The sequence below is a fragment of the Coffea eugenioides genome, chromosome 8 (genome assembly GCF_003713205.1).
Source record: "Coffea eugenioides isolate CCC68of chromosome 8, Ceug_1.0, whole genome shotgun sequence".
Classification (NCBI taxonomy): domain Eukaryota; kingdom Viridiplantae; phylum Streptophyta; class Magnoliopsida; order Gentianales; family Rubiaceae; genus Coffea; species Coffea eugenioides.
In genome coordinates, this window is record NC_040042.1 from 44,837,336 (window position 1) to 44,859,487 (window position 22,152).

A 22,152-nucleotide genomic window follows, 5' to 3' on the forward strand; every position below is an offset into this window, starting at 1 on the left:
AGTAGTAGCTGATTTTTTGTTGATCATCACCGGGACAGACATCTATTTGCTTCCATTTCTCTGTCTTTATTTCTTTTCTCTACATTTTGTCATAACAATTAGGAGTTGTAGTTTTATTTATGAAGAGAGGAATATTATATTTGCTTGGGCACATAGAATCCCAGAATAGCTTTTTCATGGTCTAATATTCTTGTCAGTGCATTTTGCTCTAGAATATTTTGTAATCTTTTAATGGGCAAGAGCGAATGTCTAGGACTAATTTAGTTCTAGAATTCCAAGAATAAATAAAAGTGCTTTGAGATGGGCATAATATCTAGAATAGAATTAAGAACAATTTAGATCTATAATTCATAGAATAAATAAAAGTGCTTTGAAATTCATGTGCCTTGACATGACATGATTTATAGCAGCCTTTTAGTTGCTTGATTTTCAAGTGGGCAACCCAGAGTTTTCATGTACACTGCTCTGCCTAAATTGACGATTCATGAACCTCTAAATTTCTTAAAAAAAAAAAATGAATCGGGTTGGAGTGGGATTAGTCGGACCCGTAAGGATTGACCCGGACATCCATTCCGTAAAAAAAAAAAAAAAATGAACCTCTAAATTTCTATATGTTTCCTAGTAGTAGTATTATTATTAGGCTGGCATTTGGACATGTCTCACGTAAAAATGGAATCGAGAGAACAAAAGGATATGTTTTCCTACCAGATGCTGTTAAAATCTGTAGGACAGAAAATAAAGAAAAGATCAAAAGGGTTTGGTAATGGTGGCGCACATGGAAAAAGAAACTGGCAGCAGTTTTTAAAAGGAAAGTTGTTGTAAAATCTCAAATAATAAATTTAGTGTTTAACTACCCGATAGTTAGTTCAATAATTTGCAGTTCAAAGCATTTCCTGCCGACAATTTTCACTAACTTCATCGGTGTAATTACGTTTCCATCCGTGTTGTACGGTACCCACTGAAAAATTGGATAAAATTCAAGATGTTTCCTTTTTTCCGTCTTAGAGGATACGGGAATTTGTGGCTGTCATTATTGATTTCATGTTGGGCTAAACAAACAGTACTCAGATTTTAATTGCAGACTAGAATAATAATATGATTCTATATGCACCCAATGTTAGTTGCCATTCTAATCATAATCAATTCAGGTATCAATAATGAATCTTGTCACACTAAATTTGGTGAGTCCGAATTCGGCAGTCGTGTTGTAGGCTTTTGAGTCATCTAAACGCTATTTCGTAAACACAATTTCTAATTCAACTTTTTATATTTTCATTTCACATATATCAAATCACAAAAAAATGTTACAGTAACTATTTCAAATAATACTCTATCCAAACTATTCATTGAAGTGTAAAATCATCGATTATGGTGACTAATATCTACGACAGAAAACGATGACAATTCACAGCCAGTAGTAGCTGGCTTAATGTTCCTTTTGATTTGTGTATTTGATCACAGATTGAGAAAATCATGACTATGTCATAAAAATATTATACAACCTCAAGATGGAAACTACCCTCCAGATGTTCTAGGCAGAAAGCCGTTAATTTTGAGGGTATTTAACAAATTATGAAAGAAATTCTAAGCTAGGTTTCCAGTGATTTAAAAAAAAAAAAAAAAAAAAAACTACACAAACGAAACGTTATATTCCATTTCATATTATAACTTACATACAAGCCTACAGCTTCTATGAGGAAATACTACTAACTTTTTACCTAATTGTTGCTATACGATAATTAAGAATACAGAAGTCCATGAAGAAGATACTAGATCATATACCTGCCCAAGTAGCTAGTTTGAACTATGAAGAATGCTCCATTTAGAAACATTTGTCAAAAAGGGATGCTTAATATAATAGCCCTTTCAATCTCTCTCTCTCTCAATGATTTAATGAGTTAAAATCTCATTCTCAATGCGGATCCCAGGTTGTACGTATCTATCTATATATATATATATATATATATATATATCTATGTGTGTGTGTGAGATATAAAAAGAATTCCACTATAGATAGTACTAGGTAGGATCCTAGGTTGTATTATTGTATGGCCTGATCAGTCGTTTGGGATAACTGATAAAGCCATATTTAAAGTCTAAAGCAGTTCAAGGCATGGTGATGATCTAATGCCCAGCCACCCATCGTGTGCCTGAGTCAGCAGAATTTGTCAACCACATGAAGTGGGTGGATTTTGCTGTGTTCGACACGCGGAATCCATTTGGTGCGGTCTTCCAGTTCCAGATGGATGATAAGGAGAAAGTGGTCAGCACAGCAGCAGTAGTATTACTATTATCCTTCTGATATTAATTAGTGGATGAAATAGTTAATATGATATCCAAACAAATTTTTTATTTGTAGGAATGTACTACTTAACATTCTCACGTTGCTGAGCACTACTTAATATAAGGTTATTTATTGATGATTACTAGTAGTAGTCTTTGATCATTCTTCTTCTTGGGAGTTTCCGTCAACTGAAACAGGTGGGCAGGAATGCCCTTAAGCTTTAATGGAATCTTGAAATTATTGCCTTTTTGCTTTGAGGGTTAAAGAGTCTGAGACGACATTCTAGATTGATGTAGAAAAAAAGAATTTTTTTTTTCTTTCTTTTTAGGTGTTTACGTGGAGAGACAAAGCAGCGATTAGTAGTACCTTATATTAGTCATCAAGATGCTAAGTGCTTAGCACATGATGTCGATTTCTTTAGCTACTAATTATTAAGTAATTAATTGACCGACCGGTTGCCCTGCAATCCTTCCTGGACCACGGAGAAAGAATCAGAAAAAGAAAAGAAAGCCATGCAATTTTCAGGCCAGTAGTAGTCAATACATTTGATTACAGGCCCGCCAGCCAAATAAAACTTCGCCCGCCACAGGTGTGAATATGAAAGCACGAAGGGAGGGCACCGGGCATGGCAGCGGTCAATACGAACGAACGGTGGATAGCATAGCAGTACTTCTTGTTGATGTACGTCTATTCATCTGACTTCTTGTAGGTTTCTCTTGTAAAGACACTTATTTGGAAAAATTAATTAAAATAATAGTAGTATAATTATATTGATTGAATTTGATCGGTTCAATTAATTCTTTGGATTATTTATTGAATCTTTGGGTTATCCATTGAATCGAGCCGAAGCCATGATTGATTCGTGATTCGATCGATCGGACCGATCCATTCAGTTCATTTTCCAAAACATTGATTGAAAGACGAATCAACCTATTTGAAACTCAAATTAAGTTTAATTCAGCAAGAGTTTGTTCGAATCTAGTTTGTTCGTTAGTCAGTCAAATCAAATTTGAACAGTATATCGTATATGATGAACTTTTAAGTTTTGACTCAAATTCAACTCGATATATTAACATATAAATGAAATTTATATGTAAAAATTCAAACTATTTGAACTTGACTCGAATTCAAGTTCGTTCGAATTCAGTTCAAGAAGTAAACAAGTCAAATTTAAATAAAATTTCAAATTCGTAAAAATAATCGAACAAACTTGAACACTAGATATTATCCCGGACATCCAAACTATCCTATTTATTTTGGGCTAGTAACTAAATATTCTTGCTCATGTCCTTGGTCTTCATCTGATAATTATATATATTACGTACCCAATCATATCATCTTAGTGGTAATCGCATTGGAAGTGATGACATATATAAGATGTGTGGTCGTTCTTACACGGTTGAACTATGAAGATCATCCGCCATAGAATTGTCCATCAGAAATATCTTGCAAAATATGATGGTAACAATAAGCTACCAAGATGTCTATTACGTACCATCAAGTTGTCTATTATGTACCGTCTGGTTATCTGCATGCTCGACAGCCTGGGATATATATAGACCTCGCAATATCACCTATTCTCATTGGTGAACTCAAGACGAAACTTTTATAAGCCGTTAATTAGTTGCTATAAGATGTTGTACATTCATTCAATCCCCACGTACCTTTCAAAGAGTACAAACCCACGTCAAAATCTTCAGTAGCCAACCTAGCTGTAATGAGCAGAAAACGTTGTACGATCAAAAAAGACGCTGCAATAGTACTGGATTTATTTAGATAGTGTATTATTTAAAATATAATTTGGAATAATTAGTGTAGCACTTTTTGTGATATGATGTATGTGAGATAAAAGGTGATTGGGAATATAAAAAAGTAGGTTGGAAAATGTGTTTGTGATGCAAGCGAAATATTATTTGGAATAATTTTGATAGTGTGCTTTGGCAAAAGGGGATTCCTGTACTAAAGAGTATTTGGAAGATGAGATATTTATAAACCTTCCGAGAATAAAGTATATAAATGCAATGAAAGGTCATAATTTTTAGTGTATGTATTTATATTATAGATTAGGTATAGATTAGGTATGATTTAAATGTATTAATCAGTGTCTGTTAAACATTCGTTAAAAAAAAACCCTTACAAAAATTCTAATAAAAGTTGAAAAAGCAAGCATTTGAAGAGTTAGGAAATTCAAATTTAGTCTAGTAAAACATATGTCCATGCAAAAACTTTGGCTGCTCTTTTCAAAAAAAAAAAAAAAAAAAAGGCTGCTAATCCCTCGTTAAAGTTGCAACGTAATACAAGTTCAAGGATTCAACGGATGTGATTAATAGTTATCCAATCAGGAAGGCAAATTTCCAAGTCTATGACAGACACAGCTGTCTCAGCAATCACCATATGTATCTTTCTATTGGACGGACGTAGTTGTCTCACCATATATTATTATATTTATATCTTTGTACGCGAAAGGCAAGTCTTCATTTCTATTCAAATTGGAAAAGATAATCAAGTGCAGGGTTGATTGTGAAATTAGCGGTAATTTAATAAATAAAAAAATAAAAGTTTTAAGAAGAAAACAAAGAAAAAATAAAACCCAGAGAAGTAACCTGATTTACCAATATACTTTTAGGGAACTAATATTTTGTGGGCTTGATTAGGACACCAAGTAAGAAGTGTGAGTGTGCCTAGTGATGTTTCAAGCAAGACTTAAATTGCTAACAAGTGAGATGAGTCGACTAGCAACGGGGCTTGATAGGCCCAAGTTTTTCTTTCGAAATCTCACAAGGGATGGGGCTTACTTTCTAATTAAAATCGGGTGAATACGAAAATCTTAGGAATTTCCAAGTTCCACCCTTTATATACAATTTTTCATTCAAAAATTTTGACACTTTTCGTTAACACATCTCACAATCACCTTTTTATCTCATCGGATATACCTATGACGATCTCCTAACATCGGATAAAAGGCACTTACTCAAATGGAACACTTTACTTTTCACAATGGAATATTCTTTTGTCTCTTGACAACATCCAATACACCCGTGACCAACCGAGCTACCCATGAGGGGCGCACATAACCTATTCAAATGCAGAGTTGTTAAGTGTGATTGTGGACAGGAGATTCAGTATCCAGGGCAAGGTTTAGGGAATCCACCACAAGCTCCTAGCAATTTAGAAGTCCCTATATTAAAAAAAAAAAAAGCACAATAGTAGAAACACAAGAAAAACACAATAGGAGAAAAACTGAATGAATCCGTTTCAAATGGTCAATAACCAGCCTACTAGCAACAACAAGGAGAAAAATAAAATTGTTCAGTTAGAAAAGATGCTGCAAAAGTGTGCTTTTGGAAAGGGAATTTATGTAATATAAATGATTGGAAAATGATATATTTATGAACCCTTTTAGCTTCTTCCATGTACATAAATGACAGTAAAATTTATAAAGCGTGAGCAAGCAATTGAAAAATTTACCCAAACCCAAAATATTGAGGTTTCAACTTTCAACTTAGAGAACAAAGACTTCTTCAGAAGAAACGGTAGAGAATAATCTTTCTCATAGGTTTGCAGGAGAAAAGAATTACCGAAAATTTTAGCCACCGATGCATAAACTATAAAAAGCACCTTCTACAAGGAAAAGCTGGTTATTGTGACTAATGAAATTTGTCATAAAAAGTATGATACAAGTCACAAACAGATTTGTGATCTCCTTATGATTTGCAAATAAGGATCACTGACCGAATAATAAGAAGATCAATTGTGACTCACAAATAAATGCTATACTATTAATTGTAAATCAAGACTATAATTTTTTGTGACTTAAAACCTTACATACTATCACTAGTTTTATATCATAAAAAGAAAATTTTTTCCTAACTCGTAGCAATCTATTAAGTCACCAAAACTTAAATTTTTGTCATAGTGTATTATAGATGAATCCAGTCATAAGAAAGACAAGATATATCGGACAATTAAGGTTGTCCACACCTTGTACCAGTAAAGCTGTCAGCACAAGCGGTAAATGTCAGAAAACATTACTCCCTCCGTCCTATTAAAAAGTATCATACTTTTCTTTTCGATCCGTCCCAAAATTATGTCTCTTACTAAAAATGGATAAATAAATTTAGTTTCTTTCCAAGCATTGCCCTTTGTTCACATGGTCAGAAGAGGTTTTAATATTTATTGTGGGTCTCAAATGATACATCCCATCTTTACCAAGATTGTTAAAATAGCGGAGCGTCTTTTGCACGAAACTATGATAACTCTAGAGCTTGAAGCTACGTAAACTTCAAATGGTTATCAATAGATTACCAAAGCAATTAAGAGCCCACAATTGCATTCATTCTTTCATCGTAAACTGGTTACAAATAGGGATATGAAAGAAAACCAAGCAAAATTAAGTGACTGTTGATATAAAAAAAAAAAAAACACGGTTTCCGAAGAGCGTCAAACTTATTGGGAAGGAAGTAGTAGTATGAACTATCAAGTGTCAACTCTGATGGAGATGCTTTGTTAAAGTAAGATATTGGAATCTATCACTGCATTGAAAACCATCAAACAAGTAGTTGTTAGCACAAATGGTAAGTGCCAAAAATATATCAGTAGTATTAACTCTAATGGAGATTCTTTGTTAAGATAAGCTACAAGAATCTATATACACTACATTAAGAACATCATATTAGCTAATGATTCACCACTCGAGTAATATTTATTATCTAAATGTTGTAATGGCTGCAGTGACAGTAAACAAATCTGACTCAAATAGTTTTCAGCACGGAAAATGATGTCCAACATTTACTGTTTTTTTTTTTTTTTTTTAAATTTCATTCGAGGTGAGTAATGAAATATTCTTGTCCCTGTCCTTGCTCTTTCATCTAACAATTAAAATGCATACTTGATCATATAATCTTAGTATTAATCACGTAGAAGAAATGAAATACTACAAGATTGTGGTCCATGCAAAATCAGAATTCGTGACAGATCGTTATCTTACAGGGTTGAACTTCGAAAATCATTCTTCGAGAAGGCATCAGAAAATATCTAATAGAAATATGGTGACAACTCACCAGTCACCGCGGGGAAGCAGCAACTCATTCTTGCAGATATAAACGTCGCAATATCAGCTATGAGAAATGCACTCTGATACGTAATCTCTGACAAAAACTTATAAGCTGTTAATCAGTCGATGTAAGATGTTGTACCTTTCAAGAGCACAAACTTCGTGAGCCCATATTGAGGTTGATATCATAACAATGACAAGAACTGGAAAGCGGGTTTGTATATGTAGACAAAAATATTTGGAAAATGAGATATTTATGAACCCTTTTAGCTTCTTCCATGGACAGGTTAAAAGTTAAGAAAGGGCAGGCAAGTTTTTGACTACCATTTACCCAATTTAGTCTAATCAAATTGGAAAAATTAGTCGAGTGCAAAGTTAAATGTGTCAATTACAAGTGATTTTTGGTAAAGAGAAAAGGAAAAGATGGAAACAGAACGCAGATGATGAACAAAACATGCACGAGACAATTGCTTCAACATTGGACAATGATCAAGTAGAGGGTCTTTAAGCTTCTTAATTAACATGCAGGTTAACCCCTGAGCTAATATAGATATGCTTTTATGGGTATTGATTCTTGATATTGGATGGAGTCAAACAAGGATTTTGGTTAATGTTACAGTTGAGTCCTGGTGAGTATTGAGTGTTTATTGATGGCTTAAGCACGATGACTTGAATTGGGTGACATGTAAGATAAAATGGGCCTACTGGCAAACTGGGGTTGCAAGTCCCAAGTTTTTCCCAAACAAAGTTCACATGGGATGGGTTGGACTTTATAATAAAAACATGGGCCAACTTCGAAATCTTTTTGTTCATTTCAGTTTCGTCATCCATTTAGTTGCAAACAATCGGGGGAGGGGGAGGGGGAGGGGGCTCTGGCAAGGGGCAGGGAAGGGGAGGAGGAGGGAGAATGAAGGAGGGGAGTGGAGGAAGAGGGAGGAGGCAGGAGGAGGGTGGTGGTAGGTGGTGATGGGTGGTTTTTTTTTTTTTAAATTAAAAAATTTTAAAATTTTTAAAAACACCCTAATAAACGACTACAGTAAAATTTTTTCATATACAATAATATAGTACAATTTTTAAAATATATCTCAAAAACACCTAATCCAATAAGGGTGGATGGCTGCGTGCATCTGATCTACGAGAGGAGTCTTTAGGGGCATCGTGGCATAACCGTCGAGGTGAAGTCGGGGCCTAAAAGATCAAATGGAACAGTACATAGACAAGTAAATCTCTTATGAATTACAAGGTACTCCCTTAATTCTTAATAATTAAGGTATTCAGCATTCAAAGGGAAGTAGACTACTCAAGAATTTTACGCCTCTTCATTTATTGAATCAGATATTGAATAAAGAATTAAGAAAATCGAAATAAACGAAAAATGTAATCCATGAAGAAATCTTGCTTGGTCTTTACTAGGAACTTGAGTAAGGAGTAGATCTTTTTATTGGGGGGTTTTCTAGAACGAACCCCTTTCTTTATTTTCTTTATTTGGTGGTGGAGTGGGAGGAATTTTTCTTCCCCCGTTATAAATGGGGCGAGGGACATGGGAGGATGCTCTCGCCCCATCTCTAGTACCAATATAAAGTTCACAAGAATAAATATCTATATATAATTTTCTACATATGTACACACACATTATAACTACATATCAATAATGTATCCATATATCATATAGTTTGTATGATAAAATGATTATTTGATTATTTTTAGTTTACTTGGAACTTTTTACATATCGTAAGTTATTTACCAAAAAATAAAAATAAATATGATGGTTGTGAGTTTAGATTTGCTATATACATTATAGGTTCACATCAATAATATATGCATATCTATTATAATTTGAAAACTTAAAAATCATAATATTTAGATAAAATGATGATTTAGTTATTTTTAGTTGATTTCAATTTTGTTTTACATATTGTAAGTTATTTAAACAAATATAACGATTATAAGTTTAGATTTGCTATTCAAAGTAGAGAAATGAATTCAAAAAGATCAAAGTGATTTTTATGATTAATTATTTTTATTAAGTTTTGCCTAAATAATTCATAGCCACTTAATTAATTAATTAAAAATATTCTATTTTTTATTATTAAATACGTCTGAATATATTAAAGTGATAAGAGTTTTCTGACTATATTAAAATCTAAATCCATTAAATTTAACTGCGGGATAAAATTATCAAACAGCTCACCCTCTTGCATCAACTTACTAATCATCATGAAATGCCAGAGCTGCCTAGTGTGATTCTGAGCAGGAGACTAGTACTTAGTGGAGATTCCACCGCCAGGAGGATTCTGCCACAAGCTCTTGGTAATTCATAAGACGATAACATATATATATGAGAATGAAAGGCCAACTACAAGAACCACAACGGCAGAGGCCAGAATACTATATCGAATGCACGATGATGACGAAGGGCCAAACAACCAACTACTTTAAACCTTCACTAACCTAACACGACTACTATTTCCATTGGTGTCAAATAAGAGGCTCAGATCAGGCGCGGCAAAGAATAGTACTCTTTCTCATTGGTTTGATTGCAGAAGAGAAGAAAAGAAATAGTACCTAAAGTCAAAGCCACCGATATTTAAAGCACCTGCTGCTGGGTACGAAGGCATTTTGAAATCAAAATTCAGAATTAACTATCGAAAGAATCGTAACCAAGACAGGATGAACCGAACAAGCAACGTAAATGTCAAAACATATCATTGTCAAGTCCAGTGGAGATGCTTAATTTGCTATGATAGAATAAACTAGCATTGCATTGAAAACCATCAGATTAATTAATGATTTAGAAACCGAATAATCTAACATGCGTGTAGGTGAAGGTGTAGGTTACATTATCTAAATAACGCCAGGGCTCCAAAGACTAAAGAAATGCCATTTTTTAGTCCGTCAGCACTGCTCCATACTTCATCCCGTGCACAAATTTAAGGAACATTTAATTTCTTTTGATGGAAGCCATGGCTCAGTTTCCAGACATAGAAGCAAACTATCTATTGCTTCCAATCTTCCTCTTACCATTACTCTATCTCATCTTCAAGCAATGGAAATATCCTTTTGCAACAAAGTCTCCGCCAATTCCACCAGGGCCAACTCCATGGCCTGTCTTGGGCAATATCCCTCATATGGGAAGATTACCTCATGTCACACTCTGCAATTTTGCTCAAACTTATGGTCCACTGATATGTCTCAAGTTAGGCACTCAATACACGGTCGTGGGATCATCCCCTGCAGCTGCGATTGAAATCCTGAAAACTCATGATCGGAGTCTGTCCGCGCGATATGTTCCCAAGGTAGTTCCTGCTAGACAGGAAGAACTCAACCGTTCATCGATCGGATGGACTGAAGTATGCAATGATGGATGGAAGTACTTGAGGACACTGTGCAGAACCGAGCTTTTCTCAGTTAGAGCATTGGATAATCAATCATGCTTAAGAGAGAAAAAGATCTCGGACATGGTCGAGCATTTAAGGGCTAAGAAGGAAGGTCAAGTTGTGGATATCGGAGAGCTAGTATTTGCGACGATCTTCAACATGTTGAGCAATGTAATGGTGTCAAGAGATCTTATCGGCTTGGAAGAAGAAAGTGCTGGTGAGGGGATGAAAAGTCTAGTGAGAACAGTCATGGAGGTGGCCACTGCCCCAAATGTATCAGATTTTTATCCACTATTGTGCAAGCTTGATCTTCAGGGTCTCCGGAAGAAGTCAACTAATCTGGGAATCAAGATTCGTGCTGCTTGGGAACCTATCATTGAAGAGAGGAGGCGACAGGGTGCCCCTTTGACTTTGAGCCAAGAAGACTTTCTGGACACCTTGCTTCAGAATAATTTTACAAATGAACGAATTCACCAATTACTCATGGTCCTCTCTCTCTCTCTCTCTCTAATGCAAATGCACACTCACTCTATCACTAGATCAAGAATCCACAAAATTTCTTCATGTTCTTCAAGCATGGCCTACTTGGCTACCTTGATTCATATATCTCTCCGGGTTTGCCTAATCCAGCTATCATATCTCTCTAGATTGGTTAATTATCGAATCCTTGCTCTTTCATACTATCATCTTAGGACTAACACGGACATAGATATTAGCTAAAGCTTATATATGGGATTAAACTTTATATTCAGTAATGATGCAGTAGTTTTTATTTACTTGAATAGGTCTTAAGATATATGAAATTTGTCCCTGGAGTTTTGTCTGCATAATATGATGAATAAATTTAGAGTTGAATCTGCAACTAGAGCTGTCTTTTAAAAAGATCACGCAACACTTCAAGCTGTTGAGCTGTTGGTGTATAAATAATGAATTTCTCATTGTTTACAACAGCCAGAGATTCCCATTCAATTGCAAATGCAGTAATACATTATAATTTTGGTGTACTAGGAATTGTTCACTGCTGGGACAGACACTAGTACTTCAACAATTGAATGGGCAATGGCAGAACTAGTGAAGAATCCAGAGTCTATGATGAAAGTGCGTGAAGAGCTTGGAAGAGAAATCAATCAAGATTTGCCAAAAGAGTCTCATCTAATGCAACTACCATATCTGAAGGCCTGCATTAAGGAGACCTTCAGGCTGCACCCTCCTGCCCCTTTGCTACTTCCACACCGTGCCCCTGAAGCATGTCAAGTCATGAATTACACTATTCCTAAAAATGCTCAAGTTTTAGTGAATGTTTGGGCCATTGGACGAGACCCTGGAATTTGGGATGAACCATTGAAGTTTAAACCTGAGAGATTTCTGAGTTGTAGTTTGGATTATAAAGGGAATGATTTTGAGCTCTTACCGTTTGGGAGTGGAAGAAGAATCTGCCCTGGCCTGCCCATGGCTGCTAGGCATGTTCCTTTGGTTCTTGCGTCGCTGATCCACTGCTTTGATTGGTCACTTCCCGAAGGAAAAGATCCTCAGCAATTAGATATGAATGAAAAGTTTGGTGTGACATTGGAGAAGGAACAACCATTGCTTCTCATCCCTAAAGCAAGATCATGATCAATCAAGATTCTGCATCATCTCTTTTTGCTTCCTGAATTGAAGAAAATCTCTTCATGCATTGTGGCTCTTGTTGTTTCGTTCGTAATTGTTTCTCTTCGTGCTTTATTATGTCAACCTGCATTGGAATAGATCGTATTCTGCAAAAATTATGTCAAGTTACTGAGATCAAGAAACTTTTAGTTTGTAATAATTTCCTCGACAAAACTTTGATGATATTTAAACTGCAACGTGCATGGGGCGGCGCATGAGCCTGCCAACAGAATGGATGAGAAACCTGTTTTGAAATGCTTAAAAATGTGAAATCTGAAACCAAGAACACAAAAGAAATAGTACGTCATTTTGTCAATTTATCTTATATCCATCTCAATCAGAAAAGGCAAAAGATTTTTTTTTTTTTTTTCCAAATAGAGTAGTAGTCCATAAAGCAAATGAATGGCAAGAATTATGTCAAAAAAGGTAACGGTGCATAAAGAAAATGAACGGCAAGAAACAGAGTAACATTCCATAAACAAAACGAATGACAAGAAATTTTTTTTTTTTTTTTAAAAAAGAAGAACGACAAGAATTTTGTCCAAACGATATTGAATAAATTGGGCTCATTTAGGCCTAGAATGGAAGGAAAAAAAAAAAGAGAACAGACTTTTCTCTTGATTACGAATCTTAAGTTGAAAAGACAAAAAATGGAAGAAACGAATAGTTTAAAGAGCTTAACATTCTAGATGAAGAGATTTATTGAGAAACAGTGAACTATACACTTTTTGGTCGAGATTCTGACTTTGCATGAGAAAAACATTAGAGAATTAATGGGTGTTTTGGAGTTGATACTGATAAGTTTTTTTGGAGAACTTTTCCATATAATTCCTTAAATACGTTTTCGTTCCCATTTTGTCAATTTATGCATAGAATCATGAATTTGTTTATCATATTTTAAGTTGAAAATACAGGCGGCATAGAACAGTTATCTCTCGTTGATTTGCAAAAGAGGTTTACTAGTGCATGGAGAGGTAAGATTGCGACTCCATTTCACTATCCACTTTTTGATGCTTGCAACATTGTCCACAAATGCAATGGTATCTTCTCAATTGCATATTTCTACTAAAAACGTAAAAAATTGAACTTTTTCATTATGCAAGAACTTGCTTGTCCATATCGATCCACCTTAGCCTTTTTCAAGACAAGAAAATCTTTAAATTGGAGGAGCGCAACCGAGTTCCAAAACTCAAAAGCCCTGCAAGGGATACATTGTATGGCATTTTCATTATGTCTGGCATTTGTAAATTTGCATCAACTGCCAAGTGGAGTCCAATCATTCAGGATATGACTGCTTAGCAATTACCTCTGCAGTGCATATTATGCCGTAGGCTGGTAGGCGTCATTTAGTGGCAGCTAAGAGAGTAGCAGGTCCGCCAGCTGCAGAATATATACACCAGACTTGGTGAATCTATTTTACAAACACTATAGCAAAAAGTCTTCAGTTGATGCAAGTCATGGCTCAGCTTTTTGCAACAGGAGGTAATTATCTCTTGTTCCCAGTCTTCCTCTTACTTGTACTCTTTTTCATCTTTAAGCAACTGAAACATTCTTTGGCATCAAAGACCTTGCCAATTCCACCAGGGCCAACACCATGGCCAATCTTAGGCAACATTCTTCACATGGGAATATTATCTCATGTCGCTCGATCAAACTTTGCTCAGCCATATGGTCCTATAATATCACTTAGACTAGGAACTCAGCATGTGATAGTTGGATCATCACCCTCAGCTGCAACAGAAATTCTTAAGACTCGTGATCGGATTTTATCAGCAAGATATGTTCCTCAGGTGGTGCATCTGCTACAGCAGAACTCAATTGTTCATCAATTGGATGGGCAGAAGAATGCAATGACGGATGGAAGTACTTGCGTACCCTGTGCCAATCTGAGCTCTTTTCAGGTAAAGCACTAGATTCACAAGGCTGCTTGAGAGAAAAGAAGATTATGGACTTTTTGAGGGCCAAGGAAGGTCGGCTGGTGAGCCAAGGCGAGGTGAACATTGTAACAATTTTTAACATGTTGCACAACATATTGTTGTCAAGAGATCTTGCTGGTTTGGAAGAAGAGGGCATAGAGAGTGGTATCAAATCTCTTGTAACAACAGCCATGGAAGTGTCTGCTGCTCAAAATGTATCAGATTTCTATCCATTTTTAGGCAAACTAGATCTTCAAGGTCTTCACAAAAAGACGTTAAAGTTTCTCATCAAAATTCGATGCACGCACCCCGGGAGCCCCTTATCGAAGAGAAAAGAAGTAGAGATACATCAAAGCAGCAAGATTTCTAGCACCACCTGCTCAAGAACGGTTTCACCAAGGACCGAATCCACCAATTGTTTCTGATTTGCACCAGTAAGACATCCATACAAGTCCTACACAATGTCATATGTCGACAGAGTCCTAGTCTATAGTCTATACTGATACTAGCTTATCAGGGAATGTAGGAATTGTTTCAGGCGGTCACAGACACCAGTACCTCTACAATTCAATGGAAAATGGCTGAGCTTGTAAAAAATCCAGAAAAGATGAAGCAAGTTCATGAAGAGCTCCAAAGAGAAATCAAGCATAATTTTCTGAGAGAATCACATCCAATGCAGCAGCTACCTTATCTTGAGGCCTGTGTTAAAGAAGCTCTGCATTTGCATCCTCCTGCACCATTGCTACTTCCTCACCATGCTCATCAAACATGCCAATTAACGCATCGTACAATACCTAAAAATGCTCAAGTATCAATTAATGTTTGGGCTATTGGATGAGACCCTTCATTATGGGATGAACCAGAATTCAAACCAGAAAGATTTCGAACTTCTGCTTTGGACTATTAAGGGAATGATTTTGAATTCTCTTAATGCCTCCTTAAGCAAATAATCTGACAATGCTGAGCCGCTGCTTGACTACTTCTATTGATAGTTCAGTTTTTAAGGTAGAAAGGAGTCATTTCATGACATTAATTTTTCTTCCCTTGCTATTTTTCATCCTTAAAAATTCAAATCTTAATCTGCATCAAAACATCAAAGCTCCCACCATGACTGACTCCAATACCTAATTGGGTTATCCTCTTCATCTGGGGAATGCCTAATGTCCTTCCATCAAAATTTACTTGAAAGCATGGTCCTCACACGTTACCCAATCTAGGAACTCAGTACATGATTGTGGCATCATCATCTCCATTGGCAAATCTGGCAATGGAAATCATGCGGTATCATGATGGGGTTTTGTCAGCATGATTTTTTCCTCATTTATTTCCACTTACTGAAGCTGAACGTAACTGTTCAACTATGGGATTGAAGCCTATTTGAAGGAAGAATGTGTTGATGAATGGAAGAACTTGCATACCTTTGCAGAAATAAGCTTTTCTCAAGTAAAGCACCAAGACCAATTAAGAGCTGGTCTATATTGAATAGTTGGTCTTCACGACTTTCCCAAAATCAGGGTCTGCTGAGAGATCCTATCAAATGCGGATGCTATTTCTTCAGGCTGGGGTTAAAGAAACATTAAAGTTGAACCATTTCTGATTCTTTCTCGAGTTCCTGAAACATTCCAGGCGATGGATTACACGATTCCCTAAAATGCTCAAGTAGTAGTGAATGTTTAGGCTATCAGATGAGAGTATGAGACCCTTCAGTATGGGATAGCCATTAGAATTCAGAAAACTGAGATTTCTTAGTTTTTCTTTTTTGACTTCCTACCCTTTGGGACTGCAAAGAGAATCTGCCATAGACAACTCATGGCTGCAGCAGCACATATTTTCTTGCTCCTGGCAGCATTGGTTCAATTCTTTGATTGGTCTCTTCCTCAATTGATCCGAGGCAACTGAACATGAATGCTAAGTTTTGATGCAACATTGCAGAAGGAACAATTACTAATCGTCATCCCTAAAGCAAGATAATGAGCAGCAGAGACCTGGACTCTCTCTCTCTCTCTCTCTGCGTTTGAGTTCAGTTGTTAATAAATATAACGAATTGCCTTTTTTGTCTTCCTCCATCCATGTATCTATATCTATGTAACTATGAGCGTTTGATTGATTTGGCAAAGTTTATGTTCTTTTTTAGCAGAAAGACAAAATTTTCAGTGTTTACAGACGCTTGTCACCAAGCATCTTGCATACCTAAAATTTTAATTTTAGAATAGAATCTCCAAAAACTTCAAATTAGATTTGATGTTAATGTTTCAGCTAAGTTGAATGCTGCAGCTTCCTTTTATGGCTGGGACCTTGTTTCTGATTATATCTAAAGGATATATTTGTCAGCGAGCATTTTAGTGTTCTGCCCTGAATGATAGAAATGTTGGCTCAGTACAAACTTAGACTAGCGACTGCATCAGTTTTGATTGTCAATGCGCATGTATAACTATGACTTGGACTCCAACTTGTGAGAATCAGCAGTTTCAAAGAACTCTGTCTCAAATATCATTTCATGCAATTGATAAGCGACTGTTTGTCTTTTGATTTAAACATTGGCAACATAAGTTTCTGGCTCCAGTACTGCTTTGCACAATTGTATAACTTGTTCTTTACTTTAAAGAAGTAAAAACAATCACTCATAACAATATAGTCCTGTAAGACTCTTGAATAAGATACCAAGAAAATCACTTTATTTCAGACAAGTGTAAGGATCAACTACTGCATTGCCAAAGAATATATGCTCCTGGCAATTTGAAAAAAAAAAAAGAAAAGAAAACGACTCAAATTACAGTATTGAGAAAGAATTCCAGATTACATAAAGAATCAAAGAATCAACAGCAATGTAATAGCAAGACTATATGGTGAATTCTAGAAATCTGCCTAGTAACTGCAAAGCTGTAGGACCTGTATCATAAAAATGGTTCTTGCCTAGCAGAAGGCGTATCTCTTGACTCTCATCTGCAATAAAGAATGAAAGAATAATGACAAACTCCTCTACCTACAAAGAATTGGCTATCCTGTCCTGTATGTGACAAATGACAGTTATGTTGAGTATGAAGAATAATCAGCAAGATATCAATCAACTCTCTGAGAAAACGATGATGAGCTGCCTGCAACGTCAATTGACCACCATGCTGAGATTGTGTAAAGAGGCTGATCTAACCAACTCAATGTAAGTGCTGCTCCATCCTCACCCTGCTTTTCCACCTTATAATTCTCAGAACCATACATCTTCAACAGCATTCGACTCTGCAGTAATTCCCTCTCCCCAGTGTTTAATGATCGAAAACCACCCTGCTCCATCATCTTCTGCCACTTCACAAAACCTTGATGCCTTTCAAACCTTTCTTGTCCTTCGCATGCAATGATGTTCCTGATTTCACGGGCGAACATTTCCTCAATCTTCATCCTAATTGGACTATCTGCTGCAATGTTTTCTTCAAGAGAGTCAAAAATGGCAGAATAATACTTCAACGAATTGGTGAGCCTTGTTTCAAAGCCAGGACCATTGTGCTCAGCTTCTTGCTCTCCCATAAGAACAACTGTGGGGTTTGTGCTACGAATTAGCCCCAAAAAATCCCTCAGAACGCCACCTGTACTATCATAAAGCATCTTGTGTAACTGAAAGATGCAGTTGACGGCCACACTTTCTTTCTCCTTAACATGAAGCATCCAGAGCCTCACATCTTCTAACCTATCAACCACTGGATGAAACTCGAAAGGCAGATTTAATGCCTCAGCAAATCCAGCTAGCCTATCTCCCGTTTCAATCAACTCCTGTTTGGATTCACCTATACCAGTAATCCTTATATGGCTGGGAGGATTTGTCCTAGAAGCCAAACTCTGAAACAGACTAGGCCATTGAAGCCCTTGCTTGATGTCAAAATCTATTATGTGAACCCTGTCCTTTCCTTCAAAAGCTCTCAACAGGATCTCATTTGATGTAAAATGTATAAACCTTGGAATTGGACTGACCTGATTCAAAAGCCTCAACGAAGTACCACAATCATCATCAACACGATCAAGATCCCGAGGTGGTGAAATATGAAATATATGAGGCCAAAACCTAGCAACTCGCAGAGACAAGGCCTCGGTGAAGTAAGCAGTGAGGCGACTTATAGGAGATCCCCTTGGAGAAGCGAGCTCCCCTAATCTGGCTATAAAATGGTTAATGGCCAGAATGTTCTTCGAGGCAATTGCATCAGCACAAGCTACTAGTAAGCTGACAAGCTCAAAACCATCATGTTCCCTGTGGTTGTCATCGTCATTTTGGCCTGCTACAACCTCAGCAATCTCACTTGTATTAGGCCGTTTAGAGCCATTGCCAATCTCATGCTCTGTGGGATTCTCGTTTAGCCTCAGAACCAAACCTTGACTCTCCGATGAAGTACTTGATGCAGAAGCCTCTTTTGCTGGACCCTGACCAGTCTCCACATTCTTGTCACCTAAGTCTGTAATTTGAGTGACAACAGATTCCACCCAAGGATTGTTTGATAAAGGCAAAGGCGGTGATATGACGTCGCTGGGCACAAAACACACACGGTCCTCATCTCCAGAATATGAAAGAGAGAGAGGAATTTGTGGTGAACTAAGCCCTGCAATCAATGGAACCGATCGAGGCACATCAAAAGGCGGTTGTTGCAACCAAAAACTCCCACTTCCCAATTGGCCTAAAGTCAGCTTCTTTTCTTCCTCTGGAAAATCTTGGGACTTCCCATTTCCCCTTTTCCTCTTAGCTCTAATCATACAGGACTCATCATCATCACCAGCAAAAGGACCTTGCTCTGCATACCTCTTCAAGCTCTTGTTTTTCTCCCAAAACTCATTTCTGTTCTCTTTCCTACTACCCTCAATATATGCTCCAGTCTGTGCAGTCGTAGCCGAAGGAGGTAACCTGATGTTCTGCTTAAGGGAACAGCTACTGGTCTTGGCTTCAATAGGCTTATCAACAGAAAGGCCTACAGGCCTGATGGTTTGGTTCCTCGGTGTATCTTTTCGTGTGAAACTACATGGCAAATCCAATCTTTGTGTGCTCATTGAAGGGAAATGACAGGCTTGGAACTGTGCAGGTGCTTCACTCCTCAATCTATGCCTAGGTGACAACAATGTGGAAGAGCACCCAGCCAACATTCTTCAGACCCTTCCTCCAATGTTCCTTGATTTCTTCTTTTTTTTCTTCCTAAACTCCACTCACCCTCCACCCTTGACTTCACTATGTTTCTCTCTATTCCTCTCAAAAGTTTTAAATTTAAAAGGATGAAGTTTACAAACACCTTTGGATAAAATTCTTTTTCAATTGGTATAAACTTTGTTCAAGTAATATTTGTTTTTGAAGAGAAATCAAGAGAAACAGAATAATGCGTCTCTACACAATGTGAGTGTGTGAAGTTTCAAGAAATCAAAAACAAACAAAAACAGGAATCCGATGCCAAAACAAAATAACAACAGAATCAGTGAAAATCTCTACAATAAATGTTTGTGTGTCCTATATGATGAATAAACATGTATGACAGTATATGTGCAACAAAGAATAAAATCAGCAAACTCGAAAAATTCAACGGAAAGAATCAAAGAATTAAAAGACAAATAATCAATCAATATACCTAACAAATGACCATCGGATTCCACAAAATCTAAAACAAACTCATTGGAAAGAAATGTACTTTTTATGCTGATCGATACTCAACCCACCAATGCAAATGCAAACACCTCCTAGCACATACAAGCAGCTGAAAAAATCACAAACTGGGAAGCACAGATCGTCTTTTAACACATTCAAATACTCCATGCTAGCTGAAACTGATGTAAACCCAGAAGAAAACAAAAACCCAGAAAACCCCTCCTCCAGAATCCCTCATACATGCAAGAAAACAAGTAAAATGATCATCATATTATTCAATAAAACTGTCACTTCTCAGAACCCCACAACCCAAAAAGCCATAAACTAAAACAGGGCCGAGTTTTTATATATATGGAGACAATCCTCACCCCTGGCTATTTCTTTACCATCAGTAGTCACTAGGCAGATGATTTTACCTAAGCATCGGGATAAAAAAAAATGATGGCTTGTTGAAAAGCGTTCGTCGGAGAAAAAGTTTTGAGAATTGTATTTTGTGGCCGTTGGATGAAAATCGAACGGTGTAGATTGGTTTAAAAAAAAATATGACCGTTGTAAGCTTGTCGGTAAAATATGACCGTTGGAGGGAGTTGGAATAGTTGTACGGAACCGTGGGTGTGCGTGTTTTTGTTAGATTTGATCACGTCCCATGCACGTGCGTGTCTGCTGATATCCGTTCAACTCGACCGTTAGTTCACATCATCATCATATTGCCTTTTTTTTTTCCCTTTCCTTTGTGAAATTTCCAAGAGACAAGAACCCATCCTTTTTCTTCTTGTCTCTTAAACCAAAAAGAGAAAATTTGAAAAGCATTTCTAATGGTAATTTTGATATGTCAAAGTTTCATATATCTTGATTATGAAATGAAAACAAATTTTGACATGAAAATTTACTTCTAATTTGAATCTTATTGTTGTTATTTTGTCTTAGTTTTTTTAAGAAATTTATCTGAAATATAATTGATAAGACAAAACTTGTCATGACTGTTATTATTTTGCCTGATTTTTCGCAAAAATCTATTTGAAATACAATTCACAAGACGTAATTTGTTGCGATTATGCTAAACATTCATTGCATGGTTGCATTATTAGGAATTGGGACATGTATAGTTGGCTATTGATGCAATTTGGTACAACTATTATATTTCTTTTAGGAGTTTTTGATGTACACATATTGTTGTATTTATCTATTAAGTTAATATATAAAAAAAAAGTTTTAAAAGAGTGGAAAAGGAGTAAGAAGGGGCGAGAATATTACGTACCTGCAAAATCCGTTAGAATAGTTATAATGCAATATAAAGTGAAATCATATTAATCTATGAGAAAGTAGTACGAGACACTTTTTTTTTTTTTTTCCTTTTCTTGTTAATAAGCACGAGATGTAATTAATTAAATAATTTGACCCAAGATCAATTTGGAAATTTTTTTTTAAAAAAACGCAAGCATATTTTCGATTCTTGGGTGCTGAATGCTGATTAAGCTACCGGGGGCGCACGTGGATCATATAATGAGTGCCAAGTCATCAAAAAAAAGTGTTTCCAGTCAAAGTGAAAAGGCAGCACCCAATGACAGTAAAGTCTGTGTCCAATCTGGTGTCCAGTACCCATCAAAGTACAACATTCCAAGCTTAGTGGGCAGTACACCACATAATAAGCAACAGGACAGCAATCGGGGACCTTCTGGGATGCGCCCCAGTAATTTCCGCAGCAACACGCATTCATTGGCTTCGTCATGAAAAGACAGAATGAGGATGTCCCTTTTTACTTTTATCGTTTTTTGTTGATTGTCCAGTGCGAAGGTAGCTGCTTGGTAGGCATAATATATGCTCTGTCCTTTGAACTGTTTCAGGGCAGAGAAACGCAAACATCTTTCTCGTTTCTCATCCATCTTTCTGCACCAAAGTTGTGTTGTCATTTAAAGTTTTCTTTTGACTAATCAGTCGGCCATATGAATATGTTTTTTTGAGTATATGTATGAAGATTGGACACAGGGACCTATATAACTTTTTCTATAGGACTATTTTGATTAGGCCCGTATAACTCGTTGCAGATTGGTCATATTTTTCCTACAATAAACTCTATGAACACTTGGCATATTATCTATGTCTGCAACTTTAACAAATCCAGGTGAATTGAAGAAGAATTTTGCATTTCATGTATGTTATGGTAAAGATTGAGTTTGCTACGTAGGTAAGCATGAGAATGATGAAAAATTACTGACGCAGAGTTTGCAATAGGCAGGTAACTCCTACCCCGGCAAGTTAGAGAACATCGT

General features: G+C 36.4%; 3 protein-coding genes across 3 annotated transcripts; 2 read left to right on the forward strand and 1 right to left on the reverse strand.

Moving 5' to 3' along the window:
• The first annotated feature begins 10,300 nt into the window (after window positions 1–10,300).
• Window positions 10,301–12,467, forward strand: LOC113780883 (probable (S)-N-methylcoclaurine 3'-hydroxylase isozyme 2). Its single transcript, XM_027326664.1, has 2 exons — window positions 10,301–11,200; window positions 11,723–12,467. The coding sequence occupies exons 1-2, from the start codon at window positions 10,301–10,303 to the stop codon at window positions 12,326–12,328; spliced, it is 1,506 nt and encodes a 501-aa protein (XP_027182465.1). The 3' UTR covers window positions 12,329–12,467.
• A 1,839-nt stretch (window positions 12,468–14,306) lies between these two features.
• Window positions 14,307–15,115, forward strand: LOC113780884 (corytuberine synthase-like). Its single transcript, XM_027326665.1, has 2 exons — window positions 14,307–14,666; window positions 14,804–15,115. Exons 1-2 carry the CDS (start codon window positions 14,307–14,309, stop codon window positions 15,113–15,115), a joined length of 672 nt encoding a protein of 223 aa, XP_027182466.1.
• Window positions 15,116–16,925: 1,810 nt separating this feature from the next.
• Window positions 16,926–20,178, reverse strand: LOC113779056 (scarecrow-like protein 28). Its single transcript, XM_027324473.1, has one exon. The coding sequence runs from the start codon at window positions 19,390–19,392 to the stop codon at window positions 17,338–17,340; it is 2,055 nt and encodes a 684-aa protein (XP_027180274.1). The 5' UTR covers window positions 19,393–20,178; the 3' UTR covers window positions 16,926–17,337.
• Window positions 20,179–22,152: the final 1,974 nt, after the last annotated feature.

Bases quoted from the DNA above. Each gene is read 5' to 3' on its own strand.
- LOC113780883 (XM_027326664.1), top strand. From the start codon at position 10,301: ATGGCTCAGTTTCCAGACATAGAAGCAAACTATCTATTGCTTCCAATC. The intron at 11,201-11,722 runs GTCCTCTCTCTC...TTGGTGTACTAG, and splicing joins GAATTCACCAATTACTCATG to GAATTGTTCACTGCTGGGAC.
- LOC113780884 (XM_027326665.1), top strand. From the start codon at position 14,307: ATGGACTTTTTGAGGGCCAAGGAAGGTCGGCTGGTGAGCCAAGGCGAG. The intron at 14,667-14,803 runs GTTTCACCAAGG...CAGGGAATGTAG, and splicing joins GCACCACCTGCTCAAGAACG to GAATTGTTTCAGGCGGTCAC.
- LOC113779056 (XM_027324473.1), bottom strand. From the start codon at position 19,392: ATGTTGGCTGGGTGCTCTTCCACATTGTTGTCACCTAGGCATAGATTG.